We start from the raw sequence: 27369 nt of genomic DNA on the forward strand, positions 1-27369 counted from the left end.
TTCCCATGGCTACGGGGCCGCGAGTCCGCGACGCCACCCTGAGCACCCCAAGTCCTGCTCTACGTAGATCTTCGGTGAAGCGCTCGCTGCTGCTCTCCGGGGCTTGTTCTTTGTTTATAACGTGGAATCGGTTTATGATCTCATTTTGACCTTAGGAATTCAAAAATAATAACCAACTAAATTGAAAAATAAGAACCAGCCCCCTCCGGCTTGCAGACATTTATCATTTTGATCTTAGACGGAAGAAAATGATGAGAAATTGCTAATTGGGGCAGTAATTGAGATTCCCCTCGCCCCTCCCTCTTGTTGCCCATGAAAGTGAAGGCAAATAAAATATATTTACTTCCTGGTTAGGTATTTCAAAAAAAATTGCTCAGGTGCTTGCTCTTGAGAATTAAGGGGACCGATCTGCTCCTCCTTTTCCTCCGGGTGGAGGGCGGGGCCCGTACAACCCAAGGCACCTGTGTCCCCTGGTTTGTTTCTGAGGATGAGATTCGCTCCAAAATGGACCAAAGTCAAATGCCACCAAAAAGAAACAAAGGCTGTCTCAGGGGAGGTGATTGTTTTTCCAATTGCTCTGGCGTTTTGGTCATTTCTGGGTTTAATATTATACATTTTCTATAGGGAATGCTTCAGGAAGCCTTGAACAACCCAGTTAAATTTCTCAAGATTTCTGTTAAGAGAGTTATTTTTACTTTCTTAAAATGGTGTTTTGACATCTCCATCCCCTTTTTAAAAATCTCATTTGTTTACAAGCAGGTTAGCATTTGGCAAGGGGTAGCTAGAAGGAGGTGTAGTTCCTCATTGCTCATTTTTCTTAGGTTGCTTCAATATTTGGCAACATAATTCACAAACCTCGTTGCTTATATTAAGTAAACATTGGTTAGAATTAATGTAAAATGGAGTTACTCTTCTTAGGAAAAAGTGTGGCATAAAAATACCTTAGATGAAGTAATATATGAGCACTGTCTTGCTGTATCCTATTTTTCAATAATTTGTTTTCAAATTTATTACTCATAGAAATGATCAGACAATATCCTTCCACGATCATCAAATGAAGTCATCATGTTAATTTCAGATGATTAGCAAATAATATATTAGTTATTTCTCCCATCCCCCTCATTATAAATGCCTATACATTATGCAGTTTATTTAGATTAAATGCTAAAAATGTTTTATTAAGTTTTCCCCCTTTTCTCATAATTAAAAAAAGAAGAAAAACTCCCAATTTTCAGGTTCACATACTTTGTGACCCTCTTTGGTGTCCTGTAACTGGCTCCAATTTCCCAGTTCTCAGTGACATGTGTTTCTGCTGGTTCCGGGAGGTAAACTGCAGTTTAGAGGATCGTGGGATAATGATCCTGGGAGTGGGGGAGGGGAGCAGAGTGCGGGGAGCAGTGGGGATGGAGACAAAGGGACTGAGGGTTGATGGGCAGAGCCAGGATTTATAGCCGCCCCAGAGTCTTCATAGAAGCTGTGGAAGTCATTGCTTCTGTTTTTTACATTTTCCCACATTATCCACAGCAGTTAAATTTCTTCTTCATATCAGTCTTCTAAATAATTATAAGGATAAAATTATGAAAAAAGAATATTATAAAGGTATGTCATGTTAAGGTGTCACACTGTAGTGGGAAAACTCTTAATTAAATGTTTTCTACTTAATTTATTCACTTAGTCAACAAATATTTATTGAAAACTAATTACATGGAAGGCAAGATAAATAAATCCAGATTCCCACTCTTAGTAAACTAAGAGCTGTGAGTTCTGAAATAATACTAATGCTTTTCACGTTTTCTGGGTAAAGATAACTACTATGCTCATCTTAAGAAGAACAGTTTATTCAGTGCTGAGTGATCAGACTTCCTTATTCAGAAACAAATGCTTAAATTTTGATTAGAAAAATATCCTGAACGTTGATTTCGATCATTTTAGATGAGAATCTATGTATATGGTAAAAAGCATCCTGTGCACCTATTTTCTTACATTTTTGTACTACAGACTGGGCCCTAAAACCTAGTGTCTGGGCAAGCACCACGCTTGAGTTTGAGAGGAACAGAGGAAGTCTGTAATTCTTGGGTTTCTTAGATGAAGATAAGGTGAGTGATTCAGTAGCCCTTTGTTCTGACTCCCTGTTTCACGGTATAATAAACCTCCTGCCGCTGCCTTCTAAGAACAGTGTTGGGCTGCATGCTCGAAGGATCATGACTATTATTTCTCTGAAGAAGAAAGGGAGGGGGATATAAAATTATGATAGATAGAAAAACTACAATGGGGCACTTAAACCTTTTAATTTTTGAGCTGGAATCATTTCTAGGCATTCTCAGTGACTTTCGACTTTACAGAAATCCATTATAGCCATGCCAAGCCCGGCCTAACATTGGCCAAGGTTGACAGACACTTCCACTTGTCATTCACAAGACATAGAAGGTTAGGAAGACTGTAATCTTCCCTCCTTTGCCCCCTCATGAGTCAACACTGATCCGCTCAGAGAAGCTTGCTGAAGAGCATCCCCATTTGGTTATTGCTCTTTGTCTAGGAAAATCAGACTCAGCGGTGAATTGTGGACCAAGTGGTGCAGAACTCATTACTTCGAACAATGCCTCCACTGCCTGGGAAGCGTGTTCTCTCTCCTCACTCGCAGAGGCTCATTCAAGGCTGGCTTTCCTCACAAGGCAAATCATTTAGACACAGTTCAGTGGACACTCACTCACATCTCTTTGACACCCGTGACCATTTTTCTTTAAGGAGAAACCCAGTACTGCTGCGGTAGGGTGGGCCAAATGAGAAGTGCATTTTCAGAACCCCGTGAAGAAGTTTACACAGCTTTATGTTGTTACCGTCAAGGTCTCTGTCTTCTGTGCTTCAAAGCAGGAGGGCAGGATGGATGCAGAAGGGACGACTAAGAAAACTTTTATAGCAAAGTCCAAAACATTCTCAGTCCCTCTGCATTTTGGATGCACTCAACTACATGCCTGTACCTCTTTATTATCATAAAATTACAGAACAGAAAAAGATGGGAAGGTAGATATTATGTTTCTTATATAAATCAGGAAACTGGGGTCCAAGGTTGCTACATGATTTTCAAAGTCGTACAGCTGATAAATGGCGGAACTGGGAGGAAAATACTGAGTTTTCAATTTCTAACGATCCCCGTAAGTCTGGGGTGAGCAAATATGAAATTCTTGCCCCACATTGGCATTTGCAACTGTATGAAATTACTGTGGTTGTAGATGTAAAATGGTCACCCATAGCAATATTACATAATTCAACCTAGTCACCGAGTGGGATTGGCAGTGGACACCTTCTGATTATATATTTGTAATAAGCATGTATAAATCATGAGAATGTATATGGAGCACATGCATAAATGCAAAAAGTCTTGTAGTATCTGTTTTGGCCTGAGGGATTCTGGCGTGCTTAGGATTTAATACAAGGGGGAACAGTTTTTCTGGTTATTTATCGTCCAGGAAATATCTTGTACAAGGGGTTCTGGATGAAAAGGAGGAAACAAACATTAATATATTCCAATCATTATTTTATGTCACTTTAAAACTCATATAATAATCAAGAGAGGCAGAAACTATTATCCCATGTTAATGAAGAGACTCGGTAAGGTTAGTTTCTTGCTCAAATAAAATAGGCTAGGAATTTGAACCCTGGTCTGTCTGCCTTTAAGCTCCATTATATCATGTGGTCTTGCTACTCAGGTCTTGCAAGACTGAATTTACAAAAAAAAATCGAGTAATTTCCTTTCCAAATTCATCATTCCATCCAAAGTACAGACAGGTAGAAGTGTTTCTGACCAGCTGTTCGGTGAGTGGAGAAGCTCCATTTCCTATTAGGAGGTTGGGAGGTTATAAATTCAGGCCTGGTTCCAGAAAAGCATTCAAGACTTTGTTTATAAACTCTATTGGCTATTTGTTTAGAAGTGAGTGGTGTTTAGGTTCTCCTCTGCAAATGCTTTTCTACATCAAAGTAGCCCACGCTTCACTAATAAATTGTCTAAATGCAGTGGGTCTAGGAGAACCCTTCCTGATTTTAATGTGTTTTCTGGCATCCCAAGACTAGGTATTGGTTTAACCTTATATAAACTTTTCTCACTTATTTTCTTAAGATAGTATTGAGAGACTTGGTGCTGGATAGAACCAGATGGTGTCTTCCTGCAATGTGTTTCAAATTTGAGAGCAGAATCAACTTGGGACAGTTGCTGAATGAAAATTTCTAAACTTATGCCAGAAGCTGGAGTTTTGGAGCTCTTAAAACTGCTCTGCTATGGTGTTGGGAAATTGAAATTTGTGCTGCACTGGTTTCAGATCTGCAGTGTTTTTGAGCCAGGTTACCTGGGAAGAAACTGAGGCTCTGGAATGTGCACCCAACTGAGTTGGGACTTGAACCTCGACATGGTCAGGCTGCTAGCCTAGTATTCTTGGTAGCACGCCCCAGTGTAAAAGCACGCTGGACTCCAGCTGGGGATTCAAATACTGCGCAGGATCCTGGAAGGCTCTCAGGGTTTCCCTCTTCATGAGTTTGTTTTCTGTGGTGTGTTTTTCTGAATTATAGCAAGGGACTTAGGAAGCTGTCCAGCTACTCAGGTGCACATGAATTACCTCTTAAATTGCCATTGGAAGGCAGAAGAATCTAGTTTAATGTTAGCATATTTGAGTTACTAATTAACTGATCTAAGGCAACGTGGTTTCTCTTTTATCCACCTTCACTTCCTTGTTGCTAGTCCACAAGAAACAAACATTTGAATTCAGTTTCCAACTTGCCTCTTCTGCTCTTCAATTTAATTGAAGAGGTGTCTGGACTTCAGAATAGGACTCCGTGGAGTGCTAATGGAACCACTGCAAAACTACCCGTGGTGGGAACTCTGAAGGTGGATGTGGTTTTTTCAGCGATCAGAATTCTGGACCAGAAGTGAAGTGAGTCCATTTGCTATGTCATGGTATGGAATTTAGTTCTCTAGACCTCCTACTTCTTTTTGCCAAACAACTCTTTCTTAACTTGAAGTGATGTGGGAGCTATTGAAAATAAATTTATTTATTTATTTTTTTTACATTTTTTAACGACTTTATTTTTATTTTATTTTTTTAAATATATTTTATTGATTATACCATTACAGTTGTTCTATTCCCCCCTTCAATCCCTTCCACCCGCACCCTCCCTCCCCCACCATTCTGCCCCCCTTAGTTTATAACCACGTGTCTCAAGTTCTTTGGATTCTATATTTCCCTCACTATTCTCGCCCTCCCCCTATCTATTTTCTACCTACCGTCTATGCTATTTTCTGTGCCTTCTCCCCCCTTCTCCCCCTCCCACCCCCCTGTTTCTAACCCTCCATGTGTTCTTCATTTCTATGGTTCCACTCCTGATCTAGCTGTCCTCTTGGTTTGCTTTTGTTTTAGGTGTGGTTGTTAATAACTGTGAGTTTGCTGTCCTTTCACTGTTCATATTTTTCATCTTCTTTTTCTTATATAAGTCCCTTTAGCATTTCATATAATAAGGGCTTGGTGATGATGAACTCCTTGAACTTGACCTTATCTGAGAAGCACTTTATCTGTCCTTCCATTCTAAATGAAAGTTTTGCTGGATAAAGCAATCTTGGCTGTAGGTCTTTGGATTTCATGACTTGGAATACTTCTTTCCAGCCCCTTCTTGCCTGTAAGGTCTCTTTTGAGAAATCCGCTGACAGTCTGATGGGTACTCCTTTGTAGGTGACTGTCCCCTTATCCCTTGCTGCTTCTAGGATTCTCTCCTTCATTTTAGTCTTGGCTAATGTAATTATGATGTGCCTTGGTGTGTTCCTTCTTGGGTCCAACTTCTTTGGGACTCTCTGAGCTTCCTGGATTTCCTGGAAGTCTATTTCCTTTGCCAGACTGGGGAAGTTCTCCTTTATTATTTGTTCAAATAAGTTTTCCACTCGTGGCTGTTTCTTTCCCCCTTCTGGTACCCCTATAATCCGGATGTTGGAACGTTTAAAGATGTCCTGGAGGTTCCTAAGCCTCTCCTCATTTTTTTGAATTCTCATTTCTTCATTCCTTTCTGGTGGGATGTTTTGTTCTTCCTTCTGGTCCATTCCATTGATTTGAGTCCCCGTTTCCTTTCCATCACTATTGGTTTCCTGTGCATCTCCCTTCATTTCAATTAGTTTAGCCTTCATATATTCCTCTAATTTGTGACTTTGTTCCTCTAATTTGTGACTATAATCTACCAGTTCTGTGAGCATCCTGATAAATAGTGTCCTGAATTGTGCTTCTGAGAGGCTGGCAATTTCTTGGTCGCTGAGAGTTATTGGCTCTTGGACTTTGAGTTCTTCTTGTGCCATCTTTCGGGTTGTTCGTGCCTGTTCCATAGCAGGATCGGAGCCCTAAAATGTTCACTAGAACAGGGCAACTAAGTCGCTGGGTTGTAATGCTGTATGTGGGGGCGGGGTCAAAGAGGGACTATGGCGTTCTGTCCGCCGCCTGCCGCCACGGCCCTCACCGGTGCTGCAGTTGCTGCCGTCACCGGGCCCACGCGTTTCGTCCCACTACTCGCGAGTGTGCCACCGCTGTCAGCCCTCGCCCCCTGGGGCCTGCGTGGTCTGTCTCACTGTGCGCGAATATGCGCCTGCGGTCTGCCCCGCACCCCAGCTGGTTCCTGTCTGCCTGCGCGCCTTGGTCGGGGACCCTGTCCTGCCCGAACCTGCTCGCTGCTGGCTCCGCCCCTCTTACCGTCCCAGTTGAACGGTTAGATGTAGTCGGACTTCCGTATAATTCAATTTTCTGTCCTTTGGTTGTGTCTTTGTTTCTCCAAACCTTTGTTTTATTCAAACTTGGTTGTGGGAGAAGGCACAGTGTTTCCACCTATGCCTCCATCTTGGCGGAAGTCAACCGAAAATAAATTTATTTTTTAATGCCCTGGCTGGTGTAGCTCAGTGGACTGAGCACGGGCCTGTGAAGCAAAGGGTCGCCGATTTGATTCCCAGTCGGGGCACATGCCTGGGTTGCAGGCCAGGTCCCAGCAGGAGACACATGAGAGGCAACCACACGTTGATGTTTCTCTCCCACTCTTTCTCTTTCCTGTCCCCTCTCTCTAAAAATAAATAAATAAAATATAAAAAAAGAAAAGAACATTTATTTTTTAAAAAGAAATTTCTTTACTGAAGAGAGTCAGATGTTCATATAAGAAGTTAGGATTATGTAAAGACCCTTTGATTTTTATTTCAATTTAATGAATATTGAATCCATACAACCGTTTGTATAAAAGAGAAAAGGGAGGGTTTCTTTATACATATAGAGTACCTGTGGAAGGAGACACAAGAAACTAATAATGTTGGTTGTGGGGAGACAGATACCTGAGGTAAACTATTCATTGTGTATGCTTTTGTGCCTTTTCAATTTTGAAGCTTCAACTTAATAAATAAAGTTAAAATAAAAAAATACTTGGGTTTCAATAATAAATAACCATTTCTTGGCTCCTAACTGCTAGAAGAAATTTTACCTAAAAGAAAAGACTTAAGATACTCTTTCTTACTATCTTTTTAAGTCTCACCCCCCCCAAAAAAAATCACATTTAGCGATTTTTTTTCATATTTGGAAATTTTTAAAAACAGTGCTCTTTAAGACATTCTGGATTTTGATAATAGGGCTGTGAAAGGTTTTTTTTCCATAGTTTTTTTCTCTCTTATAAAGCATCAGTTATTGGCTGCAGCCAGACTTAGTGGGCCAATAGGAATCAGATCCTCTCCTGAATTACTAAAACCTATGTGATGGGTTTGTTTATAAGAGGAAGGCTAGAAAGTACCCCCCTGCCCCCCGATACTCTCCTTCCCCCCTTAGAAATCCCTGTAATGCAGTTATGCCTTCATTTTCCTGGGCAGTGTCTGAATGTGAATGTCAGGAATTTTTTCTCCTCAAACTGAAAAAAAAAGAAAACCCAAAACTTGTACACAAATGTTTTTATTCTAAAACACAGCTTTTCTTGTTTTAAGTAGGTTTTGGATTGAAAGTATTTTTCTGTTTACTGGGTAAGTCATTAAAATACAGCCTCAAGAGAGAGTAAATACAAACTGTGTTCCAATTGCTTTTTTCACTTGTCAAAAGAGACAACTGAAATCTACTATTTAACGTCCAAGTTTCAGTCAAAAGCAAAAACTCAAGTCGGGAACAGTTAAACAGTTATTGGTAAATCCTTGAAATTTTCTCATCTCAAATTAGGTGAAGTAAATAGAAAAACATCTATGTTCCTCCCAGAATTGTCCTTCTTGCTGTTACTTTTTTGTTAGAAAAAATAGCTGAATAGATCATATAGTCTCATGCTTAAAAGGGCATTTAGTGAATATTCTCTCTCACACCCTTGTCCCTCAGCCATCCAGCTCTTTCTCTAGAGCCCAACAGCGTTATTCATTCCCTATGTATTTTTTGAAAAGATACTGTATCTCAGGAAGTACGTATAGATTTTTCCTCCTTCTAAAAAATAAAGGCTAGTACATCACTCACATGATTCTGTGTTTTTTCTTGTAACAATTTATCTTACATATGATTTCATATCGGCATATAGGACTTATTAATTCTTCTTTAAAAATTTTTTTAAAGAAAGCAATTATAGGTTCACAGCAAAATTGAGGGTAAAGGACAGAGATTTCCCATCTATTCCCTGCCCCCACATATACATTGCCTCCCCCTTATCTATATCCCCCACCAGAGTTACAATTTGTTACAAATGGTTAGATAGTTACCATTTTTTAAAAGATTTTACTTATTTATTTTTAGAGAGAGGGGAAGAGAGGGAGAAAGAGAGGGAGAAAAACATTAGTGTCTAGTTGCCTCTCATGTGTCCCCCACTGAGGACCTGGCCTGCAACCCATGCATGTGCCCTGACTGGGAATCGATCCAGCAACCCTTTGGTTCTCAGCCTGTGTTCAATCCACTGAGCTACACCAGCCAGGGTGATAGTTACCATTTGTTACAATTGATGGACCTATACTGCCACTTACTCACCCAAAGTCCATGGTTTATAGTAGGTTTCAGTTTTGATTTTGCACATTTAATGGGATTGGACTAATGTAGAGTCAAGTACACCCATCATTATGACATCATACAGGGTATCTTTCCCTGCCCTAAAAGTCCTGTGCTCTGCCCTTCATCCCTCCCCACCCTGTAACTCCTGGCAACTACTGATCTCTTCTATGTCCCCGTAATTTTAGCTTTTCCAGAATGTCATATGGTTGGGATCACATAGTATTTAGCTTTTTCACATTGACTTTTTCATTTAGTAATATGTATTTAAGATTCTGCTATGTCTTTTCATGGCTTGATAGCTCATTTCTTTTTAATGTTGAATAATATTCCATCGTATGGACGGACCACAGTTGGTTTCTCTACTCGCTTCCTGAAGGACATTGTGATTGCTTCCAGTTTTGACAATTATGAATACAGCTGCTGTACACATTCATGTGTGGGTTTTCGGGTGCACCTAAGTTTTCAGCTTTTTTGGTAAATATTAACTAGCACAGTTGCTGGGTTGTATGGGGAGGGTGTGTGTAGTTTTGAAAGAAACTGCCAAGTTGTCTTCCAAAGTGTTTAGCACTTTACATTCCCACCAGCAATGGATGCCAGTTCCCGTTGCTTCCCATTCCATGTTGTCCTCCGTGCTCTGAATTTCAGCTGTTCAGCTTATTAGAATGGCTGAAATTATACATGTAGTGGTATCTTATTTCCATTTCCTGATGACACGTGATGTAAAACATCTTAGTTCTGTGTACATTTTTGAGCAGCAGTCCTTTATCATATGTGTTTAAAAAATACTTATTTATTTTTAGCCCTGGCCTGGTGTGGCTCAGTGGACTGAGCAGTGGCCTGCGAACTGAAAGGTGGCTGATCGGTTCCCAGTCAGGTCACATGCCTGGGTTGTGGGCCAGGTCCCCAGCTGGAATGTACAAGAGGCAACAAGTTGATGTTTCTCTCCCTCTCTTCCCCGCACCCCCAGCTCTAAAAATAAATAAATAAAATATTTTTAAAAACCACACACACACAATAGACACAGTTGCAAAATACCCAAACACCAGGAATTAAAGGGAATAAAACCAAGGGGCTTACAGGCTTGAAAGAATATCCTAGTCTTCAGAACAAAACAAATGGAAACAAATATTGAAAATTTCTTTTTTCAAAACACAAAGATACTTTGTTTTTCATAGAATTTAAGTTTTGTTTTTTAAGGTCCATTTTACAGACAAAAACAAGCTTCTTGAGTTGCCCAAGACAGGCCTGGTTTCTGTTCCTTGAAGGCCTTTTGCGAAAATACAGATGGCAGTATTCACGGGCCTCGATGTTCACTCCCCCCAACCCCCCAGTCCCTGGCCCTTCCATTCCACCTTTTGACAACACGCCCCTGTGGGGCCGTCCTGAGGACCACTGGCAGGGACTGCAGAGCACCTAGGATGTGGTCAGTCTTCGTGACCAGCTCCTGTCACTTTGCTGAGATGACCTTTTGGTTCTCGAGCTTGCCAACCACCAGCTACTCAGCTTCTATCACCCACCACAGCACCAGCCTCGTGGCCTGGGCACCCGGCCTCCTCATTTTGCTCAGTTCAGCTCACAGGTCCGAGCCCTCTGTCTTCAGCCTGGACTGCGGCAGTGCACTCGTGCTGGTCAAGGCCTTGAGCTCCATCTCCAGGTTCTTGTTGCCGCTGTTGAGGGCGGACGCATCCCAGGACTGCTTGTGTCTGTTGACGGTCTCCACACAGTCATGTAGGCCATGACAAGGTTTACATTTTAACGAGTCCAGTTTATTAAGCCTTCCTTTCATGGATAGTGCCCTTGGTGGTGTTGTATCTGCAAAGTCATCGCCATCATCAAGGTCATCTTGGTTAGCTTCTATGTTAATTTCTAGGAGTTTTATAGTTTCACATTATCCATTAGGCTCTGATTCATTCTGAGTGAAGTTTTTGTGAAGGGTATAAGGTCTGTGTCTAGGTTCATCTTTTTGCATGTGGCTGTCCAGTTGTCCCAGCATCATGTGTCAAAAAGACTGTTTTTGCTCCATGACATTGCCTTTGCTCCTTTGTCAGAGATCGGTTGATTCCGTTTACGTGGGTCCATTTGGGGGCTCTCTATTCTGTTGCAACGATCTATTTGTTTGTTCTTCCTCCAATAGCACATTTTGTTGATTACTGTAGCTTTAGAGTAAGTCTTAAAGTGGAATAGAATCAGTCTTTCAAGTTTGTTTTTCTCCTTAAATATCATGTTGTCTCTTTCGGGTTCTTTTATTTTTTTAATGGCTATATTTTTTCAACTCTATGGATATACTGAAGTTTAACCAGAGTAATAGACAATTGAATTGCTCCTGCTCTTTTGAAAACAACAGTATAGTGAATGACTCTACAAATACACCACTTTGCACATGTTCAAGGACAGTAAAGGATATGTTTTGGGAAGTGGGATTGCTAAGTTAAAGGTGTTTATACTTATAACTATGATAAATAGTGCCAAGGGTCTATGTAGACTTTGTAGAAATTATACTGCTAATCAGAAATATATTACACGGACAATTTTCCCACACCATTTGTCAACAAACTTTTGGTTTTTTGCTAATTTGGCAGGCAAAAAATTAGCATCTTGGTATAAATAAAATTTGCTTTTCTCTTATTCACTAATGGGTACTTCACAAACTTCCATTTTGAGCAGAACTTCAGAGTAGAATCTCTTCTTCTCAGTAAAGATTAAAAGATCAAGTTTGGACCTGGCCATTTAGCTCAGTTGGTTAGAGCATAGTCCTCATACACCAGGGTTGTGGGTTCGATCTCAGCTGAGGGCACATACAAGAAGCAACCAATGAATGCCAGAATAAGTAGACAACAAATCCCTGTTTCTCTCTCTCCCTCTTTTCTCTCTAAAATTAATTAATAAAAATAAATAAAGCAAAAAAAAATTAGATTGAAGAAGCAAATGAATAGATTTTTGGCCACTGCCTGGTAAAGGAATAGTCAGCACACTTACTTTTCTTAAAAGCTATGCATTTGGTCGACTTTCACACTTCCTGTCGAATTTCAGCATTTCACTTTCCCTACTTACCCTCCTGTAGAGTGGGGGAGGAGTGAGGTGTTGACTAGAGGTTTGCTTGGGGCAATGTGCCCCTCTCTGGGAAGGTGCTTCCTGGACCAAATTTTCTTATTTATGAAGGAACTGGGTACAGAGCTGTTCTAAGTTCCAGTTCCAATATTTAAAATGCTTAGAAGTCACTTCTGGGCCTTTTGGCTAAGATCAAGTGTAAAAAGCTTAGAAGTCACTGGCTTAGAAGATAATTAAGGACTTTTTTTGAACTACACATGTGTAGATGAAATTAGAATTATTTAAAGAAAATCTGCTATTAGTGTGTCATCAGGAAAAAGAATCTTCAAATGTAATCAAAGACTAGAGTTAAAGATTGATGGCGGCTGAGACTTGAAATCTAATTACCAGTCATTCCTTTGGGTGTTGTGTTTTCAATCCAGTCTGCACTGCGTACCCACTTTTAAAAAGAAGAAATATATAGAAAGAGATGGAACTATGTTAATCTTGCCATGAGTATAGGAAAGTACAGTGGGCTGTAGGTGGGAAAGTCTGGATTCCATTAATTACTGTGATACCTTAGCAGCATCCTCTCTCTTGCTTGCTCTCTTTCATTCTCTCTCTCTCTCTCTCTCATGTTCATTATTAGGAAGCAAAATTACATAGATCTTGAGTGCCACCTTTGGAGTTCCTTTTGTTTTATAAGTTCAAATACCATTACTGTTATGCGATAGCTGTGCATCTTAGGTAATCATTTAACCTCTCTGTGTTTCAGTTTCTCTGTTGTAAAATGTGGATAATAATTAGACCTCACCCTTGGGACTGTTGTAAGGATTAAGTAAAATGGGGCATGTGAAATGTTTACCACAAAACCTGACATGTAAGATGTGCTAAAAAATATCAGCAGTTATTTCAAAGTGTCAGGCACTGAACTAATGTGTTTTGGGGCTTGAACAGGTCCTGATGTGGCTGTCAAACTGCCCTGGCTCCGTGGCTTTGAATGCGAAGTCCCAGGGTTGAATTCTGTGTGTAGCAGTGTGGTTTACATTGCCAACACTCCTGCTGAAACAATGTAAAAATGCCGGATGCAATAGAAGGAGCATTTTCTTAAATGCAATGAGCCAGTAAGAAAGTAATGAATATTTAAGCTATAAGCTAAGGGAAGAGAGGTCTACTGAGCAATGAAGCTGGCTTTTGCCTTGAGGACGTTTGCCAAACCAGTTTAANAGGGTTGAATTCTGTGTGTAGCAGTGTGGTTTACATTGCCAACACTCCTGCTGAAACAATGTAAAAATGCCGGATGCAATAGAAGGAGCATTTTCTTAAATGCAATGAGCCAGTAAGAAAGTAATGAATATTTAAGCTATAAGCTAAGGGAAGAGAGGTCTACTGAGCAATGAAGCTGGCTTTTGCCTTGAGGACGTTTGCCTGCACTCAATCTATTAAGCCCTACTAGCCAGAGTAATTTATTATTCATTTATTAGTTGTTTTTAAAAAATCTGTAAAAAACAAGGACAGCATAAAGACTTCTTCAGACTTACACAACCCTAGATAATTGGTTCTAGCAGATCCTTGCTAAAGAGATATCCAGTCGACCCTTGAATAAAATCGGTTTGAACTGTGCAGGTCCACCTACACGTGAATTTTTGTTCAATAAATGCAGTCACCAGTTTAACTTGAACCAGTTTAACTTGAACTTGTTTTTTTTATGGCCTAAGGGTACAGGAGAGACAAGGTAAGACATCTGAGAAGGGTGTATATATCCCTTAGTCATAAAGCTGGGACTTCAGAAGGCCTTTTCCTCAGTGTAAGAGTGAATTAGAATAAAACCAAAACCAAAAACATAATTTACTCTTTCCAATCTTAGGAGGCTACAAGAGAAATCACCTATCAAAAACCTAGCTACTGCCCTGGTTTGTGTGGCTCAGTGAATTGAGTGCCAACCTAAGAACTGGAAGGTCACTGGTTTAATTCCCAGTTAGGGCATATGCCTGGGCTGTGGGCCAGGTACCCAGCTGGGGGCATGTGAGAGCCAATGAATTGTTGTTTCTCTCCCTCTCTCTCCCTGTTCTTCTTTCTCTAAAAATAACTACATAAAATCTTAAAAACAATCAAATAAAAAAAAACCTAGCTACTGAGCAGATGCCTAATATTTAGTACTAAGAATCTCTGATTTTAAACCAACTTTAATGCTAGTTTGGAATCATGGTAACTAGGTGGACAGAAAACTGTAAGATGAAAAATTGACTTAAAGAATTTCTACATTGGAAATATCCCTGGTACAGAGCAGAAACAATTTTTTTCCCTCTCTTTTGGAGAAGTCTCTTTTTATTCCTGACTTTGAAAGATCCCCACCAATACAATTAGAAGGAAAATGAACATCTCATAGGAAAAAAAAAATCACTAAACAAGATGAGAACAAGAAACTGTAATGACTAACTAAGCTGATATGGAAAAAGGACTAAATAGAACTTGACACTAAAAATATAATGATCGAAAATAATGACTCAATGGATGGATTTAATAGATTTATCAAAGTAGAACAGGAAATAGTCAACTGAATGATAGCTCTGAAGAAAATTTTCAGATGGCAATGCAAAGAGGCAAAACAGTGAGAAATTCAAAAGAAAGGTTCATCCTCTCTGGCCGGTGTGGTTGGTTGGACCATAGTCCTGTGACCAATAGGTCACCAGTTTGATTCTCGGCCAAGACACATATCTGAGTTGTGGGCTTGATCCCTGGTGGGGGCACACGTGGGATGTGGCCGATTGGTGTTTCTCTCTCACATCGATGCTTCTCTCTTTCCCTTCCCCTCTCTTTCTCGAATAAGAGTAAAATAAACCATAAAAAAAGTAAAGGTTAATCAATGTGGAAGACAGAGAATTCAGATTCAACATAAGTTTAATTATAGTTCCAGACTAAGAAGAGAGAAAATGGGAAGAGGCAACATTTAGAGAAAGAATATCAGGGAATTTTCAAGGACCAATAATTTACATTCTCCTGGAATCATAGGAATCCCAACCAGGACCAGCAAAAAGGAATCTGCACGTGGACGTACTGTAATTAAATTTTAGAACACAGGAGGTAAAGAGAAGCTCTTCAGCAAGGCCAGAGGGAAGAGGCAGCTGGTCCTCAAGGACGTGACGAATGAGCCTCATAGTGTGACAGCAGAAACCAGAAGACAGTAGCATGTTACTGAATTATTCAGACTGTAAGAGGCACCTGGATTTTAGAAGAGGAAAACAGGAAAAACATTTTTTAAACAAAAAATGTAGTAAAATATTTAATAACATAAACAACATAGGCCACCGCCCCCCACCACAGTGAGCCAGGTAAGCTGCATTTGGACTATAAGATGCACCTCCCTCCCCCGCCCCAATTTGGGGGAGAAGGGAAGTGCATCTTATAGTTTGAGAAACACGGTATCTTTCATGCATGTCAGGAATCAACTGTTAGTTCAGTATTCTATTTTCATTTAAAAAATCTTTTTAATAAAGATTTTATTTATTTATGTTTTAGAGAGGAGGGGGGAGAAAGAAAGGGAGAGAAACATCAATCAGTTGCCTCTTACACACCCCCAACTTGGGGCCTGGCCTGCAACCCATGCACGTGCCCTGGGTGCCAATTGAACTGGTGACTTTTCGGTTTGCAGGCCTGCACTCAATCTATTAAGCCCTACTAGCCAGAGTAATTTATTATTCATTTATTAGTCGTTTTTAAAAAATCTGTAAAAAACAAGGACAGCATAAAGACTTCTTCAGACTTACACAACCCTAGATAATTGGTTCTAGCAGATCCTTGCTAAAGAGATATCCAGTCGACCCTTGAATAAAATCGGTTTGAACTGTGCAGGTCCACCTACACGTGAATTTTTGTTCAATAAATGCAGTCACCCATCCTAACCATGGATTTTGCCTCTGAGGAGTCAACCAACCCTGGATGGAAAACAGTAATTTTGCATTCCTAATTGCGGTTTGTGATGCAAAGTTGTAAGTGGATTTTCTTTTTTTTAAAGATTTTATTTATTTATTTATCTTCAGAGGGGAAGGAGAGAGGGAGAGTTGGCCTGCAGGGAACCGGCCTGCAACCCAGGCATGTGCCCTGGCTGGGAATGGAACCTCGATCCTCTGGTTCATAGGCCCGCGCTCAATCCACTGGGCTACACCAGCCAGGGCTTGTAAGTGGATTTTCGACTGCATGGGGGTCAGCATCTCCAATCCCCACCTTGCTCAAGAGGCAGTTGTACTTCAGGAGGAAGAAAATTTTTCCCAGGCAGAGGTCTCAGAAACCGGAAGTAATGAAGAGCAAAGAAAGGGGAAATTTGTAAGTCAAAACCTATATTAACTGCATAAAATAATAATAATGATGTTTTCAGTGAGAACTAGATAAAATAAGTGGCATAGTTGGAGAAGCAAAAGGAGTTGGTTAATACCTTCTAAAGTTTTTGCATAGTTCAGGAGGAAGTTAAAGGTATCAATTAAATTTAGACTTTTATAAGTGAAACATGCATATTAAAATGTCTAAGATAGTCACTAAAATTTATTAAAAGAATGAACACCTTCCTAGCTAATGGGGAAAACTGAAATGAGAAAAGTAATAAGTCTTGAAGTAAAGGAAGCTAAGGAAAGAAGTATAAAGTAGGCAAGACAGATAACAAGCACAGCATAAGATATAGAAACAAATCCATATGTATCAGTAATTATACATCTACAGGCATCAAAGATTGTTAGAGTGGATGAAAAATGAGAATACAGGCATATGCTATTTGTAAAAGACACATCTAAACAATAAGGATACAGAAAGGTTAAAGTGAAATAATAGAAATAAATAGGTGGTAAAAAAAAACAAAGGAAGCTGGCAATATTGACAGACAAAATAGACTGTAAATGCCTTCCAAATGTTTCTAGAGACAACGAGGGTCATATTGGTTAAAGAGTTGCAGTTCAGAAATGCAAAAAACTTGTATGTATCCAATAACATGGCCTCATTGTACAGTGAGCAAAAACTGACAGCACTACAATGAGAAACATAATCGTATATATTCCCAGTGAGATTGTAATATACTTCTCAGTTCTTGACAAAGTGGGAAAAAGAATTACCACATACAAGCTTTGAATGACACAGTTGATAAGTTTGAGCTGATAGACATGCAAAGATCACCACATCTCAGAAGTGCACAGTACATTATTTTCAAACATACATAGACATTTATAGAAAGTGACCTCACACTATGTCATCAAGCAAATCTTAACAATTATCAAACGATTGGCAACATACAGACTAGATCTGTGACCACTGCGCACAAAGCTAGAAACTGATGACTACAGAAAGCACACACTAGGACCTGGGGTTTGATGGTGTCTCTCGTGAACTTTGAAAAATGAACACAGTACCCTTTTATGTCTGTCCCTTTGTGTGCATAGCTGGGAGGGGGCTAGCTATGGAATTAGGCTGTTTGCTGAGCTTTTTAACAACCAGTTTGGCAATGCTTAGAAACCCGGGGGAAGGAGGGAGGGGACTCTGGGGGAGGGGACTTGTGATGGTGAGAAGAGAAGGGGAGTGACTTGCCAGATGGGGAGGGGAGTGGGGCCCCTCTGACCAGGTCCTTCTGTGCCTAACCCAGGTTTCTAAACTGCTTTAGGAGCTCTCCCGCCTGGACCTGGGCCAGAGGAAGAGGCGTCTTGGCCCCTCCCACCCCATTCTTGCACGGTGTAATTCTCTTAATTTGTCTTAAAATCAGTGAAGAAATAAGAGAAGGAGCAGCTTTCTTTGAAATCTTACCTTTTAACTGGATTTACAGATGCTCCTTGATTTACCATGGTGCTATGTCCGGACATACCCATTGTAAGTTGGAAATATTTTAAGTAAAAAATGCATTTAATACATACCTAAGCTATGGAGCATCATATCTTATCCTTGCTTTCAACATGCTCAGAACACTAACGGTTGGGGAAAGTCATCTAACACATATTTGCTAATGAAGTGCTGAATAAATTGAATATTGTACTGAAATAAAAAACCCGGATGGTTGTGTGCATATCGTATTCAAACCATCGCGAATTCAAAAAATCGTTAAGTCAAGCTGTCACAAGTTGGGAATTGTCTGTAGTTTAAATCTCAGTGTTAAGGGTTACCTGGGTACAGAGGCTGTAAGGTGCAGGACATAATTTTCGGACCTTTTTAAAGTTTCTAAGCACTTAAAGTTTTACAGATATTACTGTCAGAGCCTGTTAATTATGTCTTTTGTCTCAGCGAAGCTTAACGAGAAGGAAATCAGCACTTTACATAAGTTAAGTGTTATACTACTCACGGGAATTAACCGTGGTCTGTCAGGTCTACATTAGTTTACAGTTAAAGGTGAACAGGTTGGCATATTAGGGAGGGTTTTTCCATAGTACCTCTTAATGCAATGTGGAATATTAAGGTTGGGGGCTCTGTGAGACCATCTCATTCACTGCCCCCTTTTTTGGTTACACAGATAGGCAGCTAACGCACAGGGGAGTGACGAGATTCACCTGACGGGGTTTAGTTAGGAGGACTGGGCTGCCACTCTGGCCTCCTGACTCCCAGTCAGGCATTTTCCCATGGTCCCCGGTGCCTTACTACAGCCCATGAGCTAGTTATTCTTTTTCCAAAAAGAGGGTGAGTTTATACATTGTGTTTCAATTTATGGCTTTAGCCTTCTTTCCTGTTGTTAGCAATTTGGAGAACACATGAGCTCCTGAAATGATGTGTGGCTAGAAAACTTGGCCTGGCTGTTTCTGAACTTGATCCAGGTAGCTCACTCAAACTTCACTGAAAAGAAGCCTTCCGCTGTTTGATCGTCCAAGGACCAGTGCTTTGCTCTGATCCCCTCCAACCTGTATACTCCAACCTTATTTCTGAATAAGGAGCATTTCTTTAGTCAGATCCTCCTGTCTGTTCTCTGTTGGTCCCTGGTGGAGTAGGGTGGAGTGGCGGAGGCGGGAAAGAATTAGTCTTGTCTAGCATCAGTAATAATGATGGGCTCTGGGCTCTTTTCGTAGGGAAGCAGAATGTTGGGAGGGAACAATGCTGGACAGAGTAAGGCCCTGGACTGGGGACAGTGAATTTGCAGTCAGAAGACTTGGGTTTACAACCTACTGTTTCATATTAGCCTCTTTGAACTTATGTTTTTTTTTGTTTGTTTGAATACAGACTTTCTTATTTTTATGTATTTATCTTTAGAGGGGAAGGGAAGGGGAAGGGAAGGAGAGAGGGAGAGAATATCAGTGTATGATTGCCTCTTGTATGTCCCCTGCTGGGAACTGGCCTGCAACCCAGGCATGTGCCCTGACTGGGAATCGAACCGCGATCCTCTGGTTCGCAGGCCCGCACTCAATCCACTGAGCTACACCAGCCAGGGCTGAACTCACATTTAATAATGCATTACTCTTAGGGTTATTGTAAGGCTCAGGTTAAAGAAAAAAGGATACAAATGGAGATATTGTAAAAGCCATAAAGTGATCTGCAAATAGTATATTACTGTTATTAAGAAAGAAGGTGAGGGGGTAGGAGTGTCGATTTTGGGGGGAAGAGGTGTGCAAGAGGAGAATGCGTGGTTGTCGTGGTTCCTGTGGTAGATAAAGAGGTGGAGCTAGGAGTCAGCACGTATTGAACATTATACATTCCTCTACTTTAATATACATATGTATTTCCATATTTCTTTTTTTCCATTAGCGTTAGAATTCTGATTTCCATCTAGTTTGTCTTTCATTCAGTCATTTAAGTGACTTGAACAGATTGGTNTTGGGGGGGAAGAGGTGTGCAAGAGGAGAATGCGTGGTTGTCGTGGTTCCTGTGGTAGATAAAGAGGTGGAGCTAGGAGTCAGCACGTATTGAACATTATACATTCCTCTACTTTAATATATATATATATGTATTTCCATATTTCTTTTTTTCCATTAGTGTTAGAATTCTGATTTCCATCTAGTTTGTCTTTCATTCAGTCATTTAAGTGACTTGAACAGATTGGTAGCCTTTCATGAAACTCCTGTTAAAGCAGAGTTGTCGTCCGTGTGAAAACAGTGAAGATGAAGACGAGATTTCAGGGTTTATTCTGCTGAAGTACCTTTGGAGGATTCGAGGGAATCCTTGGCTTCCACAACAAAAGACTTGGATGTAGCGTATCCCCAGGGAAAGCCCACGCAGCCACGCAGGCGTGTTTTGGAACTCTCACAGGACCAGTTAATAAAAACTTGCCCAAGATCCCCCAGTGAATCAGTTGTTAGATTGAAATCGGAGTAGAGAGCTCATGACTGACTGCCAGATGGGTTCCTTTACACTTGGCTCTGCCGACGCATTTCATGAGTTAGGACTCTTCGGTTGCAAGTGATGGAGAACTCAATGCAATGCTGCTTAAACAAAACTGAACAAATTTTTTTTTAAAGATTTTATTTATTTATCTTTAGAGGGGAAGGGAAGGAGAGAAGGAGAGAAACATCAATGTATGGTTGCCTCTCGTGAGTCCCCTGCTGGGAACTGGACTGCAACTCAGGCATGTGCCCTGACTGGGAGTCAAATCAGAGACCTTTTGGTTTGAAAGTCAGCACTCAATCCAGTGAGCCACACCAACCAGGGCCCTGCTTTTCTTAGTTAACCATGTCTTCCTGGAATTTCTAATTTTTTTAATTGGTGGTGTAAACTGCTACAGTTTTCTGACTGTCATATAATTTGACATTAGCAATTTTAATCATGTACCTTCAGGTAAATGTGGCAAAAATTAGAAATGTAGAGTGATTATAGAAGTTACTAATCAATTATAAAATGAGCTTATGTACATTTAAACCTTAAACATTTTTTTAGTTCATCTGATGCACGCATTTCTGCATACTGACGTGGCTCCTTCTGTTTCTTGCTGCCTTAGGGTTTTGGGAGTATGCATTCTTTGAGCAAAGTTGGCTACAGTTTCTTTGTCAAATTACACTTATTCTGTGGAAGTGCATTTATTGATGTGACTAGAGTGTCAACATATTAGGAAGTTCTAAGTGAAGAAAGTAAACCACAAAACAGTGGAATCTGATACTATGTAGACCTCTTAGGAGGGTAGTAAGCATTTTGTGAGATCCAGAGAAGGTTAAAATCAGTTTTAAACATCTTTGCTTTTTTTGCCTGAATAGTGACCAAATAATTTCAAATTGAATACAAGGCGCAATGGAAGTACATTTTTAAAAATGATTTTTATTTATTTTTTAGAAACATCAATGTGTGGTTGCCTCTTACACACCCACTACTGGGGACCTGGCCCACAACCCAGGCATGTGCCCTGAGTGGGAATTGAACTGGTGACCCTTTGATTCGCAGGCTGGCACTTAACCACCTAGCCACACCAGCCAGGGCTGGAAGTACATTTTTAATGTAATCTAAATTGTTATTCTCTGAAAGATCAGTGAGAGTATTTGATGGATATCTTGCCTGTTGTGTTCACGCAAATAGGACCATGAAACACTTGTGAGAACCCCGCTTCGGGGCTGTCGAGGTGGGTTTCCTGCCAGCCTTTTCCAGTAGCTAACTGTGCTGTCTCACAAGTTAGCCATACTCCCAGGCCTCCGTGTCCTCTTGGCTACACCACGAGAGGTTTGACTTCACTGGTTTCTAAGGTCCCTTCCCCTTAGTGAGCACTGGGCTCCTGGCTCATCTAAATCTGGTGGAATGCAAAATTGGGTTTTTACACAGCTTTCTCTTCCCCTGCCCCGGTCGTACTGACTGCGCTCACCATCTCCAGCTCCATCATCTCTGCATTTTGAAATCACTGGCTCTGACTCTGGAGGCCAGAGTGCGTGCTTCCTTCCTTCAGTCTCCAATAGGCAGGAATCCAGGAAATGGGGCTTTGTAGTGAAGGCCTCACTGGTGTTACTGACAGCTGACAGGTATGCTTGGCCCAGGTCTGTCCCTCAGGACAGCTCACTGCCTGCTTTTACCTTTTAGCAGCACACAGATGCCAGGGGGAGATAAGACAAGCAGGTAATCAGTGCAAATAAGGGTGCGTACAGCCTGGAGGCCATAAGGTTAAATTACTCATATACCCTGGGGCTTTTGCTCAACCATTTACTTCCTCTTAGCACCCTCTTTCTAAAAACACCCACCCAGAAGAGTTTCTTTAAGTACTAGAGCTAATGTGTGTGAAATGTTTTTCAGCTTTGGCTGCACTTTGGAATCATCTTGGATCTTTCAAACCCACCAATGCCCAAGTCCCACCTCCAGAAATTCTGATGTAATTGGTCAGGGGTGGGCCTGAGAGTGGAAGTTCGAAGGCTACCCAGAGTAAGTGATTTTACTGTGTAGTCAAAGTTGAGACCCACTGACTGTAATGCCTTATCGCAGCTCCTGACACATAGTAGGTGTGTCAAAATTGGTGGATAGGATTATGAGAGTTGAGTGCGTGAGGGAGTGTTAGGTAAATCAGAGGGAAAGATTCCTGGGGGCTTTTCAGGAAGGCAGTGACATTTTACACAGTCCCTCAAGAAAAGGGAGTGATTACAGTGTGAACATAAAGATCTGGAAGTTGGAAAACCTGGTCCATCCATGTGAACCAGTGCACAACTATCTCAATATTATAGACATCTCTGTGGGTTTGTGTGTCTGCCCTCAAACAGGTAAAGGTCCCACCCTCATTGGGTATATCTGAGGGCATTACCTGTATTCATTATCTATTGCTACATAACAGATTACCCCAGATCTTAGTGTCTTTCTTAAAAGTCTATATATATATATTTTTGAATATTTTATTTATTTATCTTTTAGAGGGGAAGGGGAGGAGACAGGAAGAGAAACATCAATGTATGCTTGCTTCTCGTGCATCCCCTGCTGGGAACTGGCCTGCAACTCAGGCAAGTGCCCTGACTGGGAATCGAACGGCGATTGTCGAGTTCGCAGGCCCACGCTCAATCCACTGAGCTACACCAGCCAGGGCTTAAAAGTATATTTTGATTATTATGCTATTACAGGTGTCCCATTTTTCCTCCCTTTTATCCCCCTCTGTCCTGCACCCCACCTCCCTGAGCACCCCTCCCCCTAGTTCATGTCCATGGCTTGTACATTTAAGGTCTTTGGCTTCTCCATTTCCTATACTGTTCTTAACCTCCCCTTGTGTATTTTGCACCTACAATTTATGCTTCTTATTCCCTGCTCCTTTTACCCCATTCTCCCTCTCCCCACTGATAACCCTCCATGTGTTCTCCATTCCTGTTCTTGTCCTAGCTATTTGCTTAGTTTTTGTTTTTTAGGTTCAGTTGTTCATAATTGTGAGTTTGTTGTCATTTTACTATTCATATTTTTAATCTTTTTCTTAAATAAGCTCCTTTAACATTTCATATAATAAGAGCTTGGTGATGATGAACTCCTTGAACTTGACCTTATCTAGGAAGCATTTTATCTGTCCTTCCATTCTAAATTATAGCTTTGCTGAATAGAGTAATCTTGGATGTAGGTCCTTGCCTTTCATGACTTTGAATACTTCTTTCCAGACCATTCTTAGTGTCTTAGAACAACAATAATTGCTATCTTTCACTGCTTCTGTGGGTCAGACACACAGATTGGGTATAGAGGGGATGGCCGGTCTCTGTTCCTCTGTCTGGGGTCTTGTCTGGAAATCTTGGAAGCTGGGTTTAGAATCCTATGCAGGTTTATTCACTCACATGTCTACGGTGGTTGGCTGTTGGCTGAGGACCTAGCCGAGGCTGTCAGCTGGAACACTCACACCTGAGCTTTCGTACTACTCGGTGGCTGGGTTCTTAGGGCCAGCATCCTGAGAGAGGTGGGCAGGCAGTCAGAAGCTGTGTTCTTTCTATTACCTAGTTTTGAAAGACTCATAGCATCAATCCTGTTGACTTTGTTAGAAATGAACTGCTGAGTCCAGCCCATAGTCAAAGGAAGGCAAATTAGATTTTCTTATGATTTGAAGAGGAGAGATGTACAAGGCTTTGTAGGACATATTTAAAAGCTACCGCATTACGTAAACACTTTAGTTCCTTCTAGCCTGTCATGGCTTCAACCTGGGGTTTGCAATCTGAAGATGAGATTTCAAGTCCTGTTGCTACCTTCTCCTAGCAGGGGAGTGAATCACTTACTCTAACATAACACCCTTTCCTCTCCTTTTTTCATCCAGTTAAAAGGAAGCCTAATGACATGTATGTTCATGTGTTTTGCTAACTGTATACAAATGCATAGTATTTCTTCTTCTTTTAAAAATTGTTTTAAAATTTTACTTACTAAATTTTAGAGAGGGAAAGAGAGGGAGAGGAACATCAGTGCGTGGTTGCCTCTGGTGTGCCCCGCCTCCTGGGGACCTGGCCCACAACCCAGGCATGTGCCCCAACTTGGAATTGAACCTGCCACCTTTTGGTTCATAGACTGGCACTCAATCCACTGAGGCACAGCAGCCAGGGCTGTTCTTCCTTCTTCTGATTCCACTAATCTTCCTTGGACTGAGAATGAACAAATAATGCAAAATAAAGAATGACACGTGAAATCATGAGATCAAGTTAGTGAGAAAAACTGATCATGAATACAGACAGGGTCTTCTCTAATTCCATGTAACTTAAAATATTTCTAATATAAATTAAAAATACACTCTTTGTAGGAAGTAGTTACTACTGATATTACTTAAATTATTTCCAAGTCTTGGAAAAAATCCTTTTAAAAATAGACTATTTTGTCTTCAAAATTGCACATGCATGTGTATATATAAAGTATATATACATGTATACACTGTATATATACTTTATGTATATATAAAGTATACATATATTTATATATGTATAAAGTATATGTATATGTATACACACATGTGTGTATATATAAAATATGTGTATATATAAAATATGTGTATACAAACACAAATAAATACACATGTGTGTATATACACATATATAGCTGCATAGAAAAAGAATTGCAATGAAACACCTCAAACAAAATCGGTCATTCCAGGAAAAGGACATTGAATGAGGGAGAAGGGACTTTCAGTTTTTAAAACAACTTGATAAATCTCACCAGTTTTTAAAAACAAATAGTGAGCACGTGTAGCTGCGTTATTTATATACCTACACACTTTTTAAAGAAGAGATCTTGGTAGCGTGCAGTACTGGGTGGAGAGAGGAAAGGGCAGGTAAGGGAGGTTGTTCCCATAATCTGCTTTTTGTCCCATTTTATAATTGGGTCCCTTGGAGATTTTATCGTGGTGTGCTGGTACTCATTTTCAGCCTGAGGGAGTAGGAGACAGCCAGACCTAGCCAGGGGGGGATGAGATTGGGAGAACCTGGAGCCAGAGGAAAGGTAAGGTAGGCTGGAGTTAGTGAGATTAGATCACTGTTGGGGAGGGTTAAGAATGAGCCCGAGGGAGCCGGGGAAAGCTGAGGCAAAAGCTTTGGGAGCCTTCCCCAGTTGCTCTAAATGAATAGACAAAGCTCTGATCATTTATTTTTTTTCACCAAGGGACTCGCTTCATCCCGGAGTACCTTTATAAAACTCTAGATCCTTTTAATGGGACAGATGACAAGTTGTTTTCCACCTGTGGTTTTTCCGACTTTCCAGGCTTGCTTGGTTTTGCCTGGCTTTATTCTGTGACCAGAAAAGAAGTTGGAATTCTGAAAAGCTGTTTTAGCCAAATCCTGTGAACAAAGAGGGCCTTGTTCAGGGTTGTGCACATCAGCTTTGGGAGGAGTCTGATTCATCAGTTCGGATCTCTGCTTTTCAAGTCCTTGCTCTAGTTAGCCTTACATTACTCTGTCTGTGGCGGGCAAGCCAGATGAGGAACAGGCACTGTGGTCGGTCACCCTGCTTGAGGCCTGTGCCCGATTCCAGTTACACCAGTAGGTTCGGCCTGGGCGGAGCCAGCGTCTAGTGGTCCTAAACGGACACCTGTAAAGAATCCCAAAGAAGGAGGCAAGCTTTTAAAAAATTCTTTTATTTATTTTTATTTTTATTTTTGAAAAGGTTTTATTTCTTTATTTTTATTTTTTATTTTTTAAAGATCTTATTTATTTATTTTTAGAAAGAGAGGGAGGGAGGGAGGAAGAAAGGAGAGAAACCAATGTGTGGTTGCATCTCACACACCCGCTACTGGGGACCTGTCCCCACGACACAGGCATGGGAATCTAGCTGGCGATCCTTTGCTTCTCAGTCTGGCACTCAATCCACTGAGCCTCACCAGCCAGGGCATCTTTATTTATTTTTAGAGAGCGGGGAAGGAGGGAATAAGAGAGGGAGAAAAACATTGATGTGTGAGAGAAACATCAGTTGGTTGCCTTTCACACTTCTCCAGTGGGGGACCTGGCCCGCATCCCAGGCATGTGCCCTGATGGGGAATCAAACCAGCGACCTTTCTGTTCGCAGACCAGCACTCAGTGCGCTGAGCCAGGGCTGGGAGGCAAGCTTCATGACTGGGTTGGGCTTCTCCAGGCCTACATGGACACTATCATAATCTCTAAAATCTCCATGGGTTGCATAAGCCACCAGAAGCAGGTAGGTACTAACAGCAAATTCAGCAACTGGGAGTGACAGTTGTTCTTCTGTTAGTCACTTCCCTTCCTGCCACTGCAACATCCTAAGAAGATACCAGCATTGATGAGTTTGGGTCCCATCTGAGTATGGCTGAGGCCTGGAGCACATAGACCAGTCCTGAAATTCGTTTCCTGTTAGGTTTACTTTCTCTGTAGACAGCAGCTGTATGTTAAGTGACATTCCACCCCGGGGAAGACTTGTGAGAAATTTGTACCACCGGGGGATTCCAGCTCTGTGCATGGAGAAGTTGTACGCTGCCTGGGTTGCCCGTAACGCCTGGTAACTAATGGCATTACATTACCAGCGTGAGCATGTGGCTGTCATTTTCTTCATCGTTCTCTCACTCTGTTTCTCTTGACAGGGCAGTTTGGTGTTGATGCTGTGCCAGAAATCTTCTGACAATGAGTTACTGGAACTTGGACAAAAGGAACTGTGTGCAGTACCGCAGGCATTTTCTGGTGGACAACAGCGTGTTTCACAGTGAGCTGCCTTTGGTACTTATGTAGATGGGGCTTTTAGTTCGTTTCTGACAGCACTTTCATTCCAGCAGTCTGGGTGCAAGTGTGGTGTGACTGTTGGGTGGATCCAGAGCTCGAGTTAGCTTGCTGTTGGGTAGTTACCGAGAACCCGCAGTTGTAAGCAGTGCGCCGCAGCCCGATGACCAGCATGGTGCTATCACTTTCTACCTTATGAGGGGGTTTGTACCAGTGCCTCATCTCATCTGCTACACCGTCACCTCCAGTAATGCCCCTTTCCAATGTCTGAAATCTGGATCATCCATCAGTGCTTATTACCAGCACAGTGTGTGTCTCTTCTCGGGCCA

The 27369-nt window shown here is 41.2% G+C and overlaps 1 protein-coding gene across 5 annotated transcripts in view; it reads left to right on the forward strand.

The window, feature by feature from the left end:
• The window catches only part of PLCH1 (phospholipase C eta 1), a 180383-nt gene that overhangs the window by 914 nt on the left and 152100 nt on the right, over positions 1-27369 (forward strand). For all 5 annotated transcript variants that reach the window (XM_037046691.1, XM_037046684.1, XM_037046685.1 and 2 more), the window contains exon 2: positions 26908-27026. In XM_037046691.1, the coding sequence (XP_036902586.1) occupies positions 26948-27026 (79 nt within the window). In that variant the 5' untranslated portion in view covers positions 26908-26947. The remainder of the gene's footprint in view (positions 1-26907; positions 27027-27369) is intronic.

Source organism: Sturnira hondurensis, unplaced genomic scaffold (genome assembly GCF_014824575.4).
Source record: "Sturnira hondurensis isolate 20B ecotype Veracruz unplaced genomic scaffold, ASM1482457v3 Scaffold0005279, whole genome shotgun sequence".
Classification (NCBI taxonomy): domain Eukaryota; kingdom Metazoa; phylum Chordata; class Mammalia; order Chiroptera; family Phyllostomidae; genus Sturnira; species Sturnira hondurensis.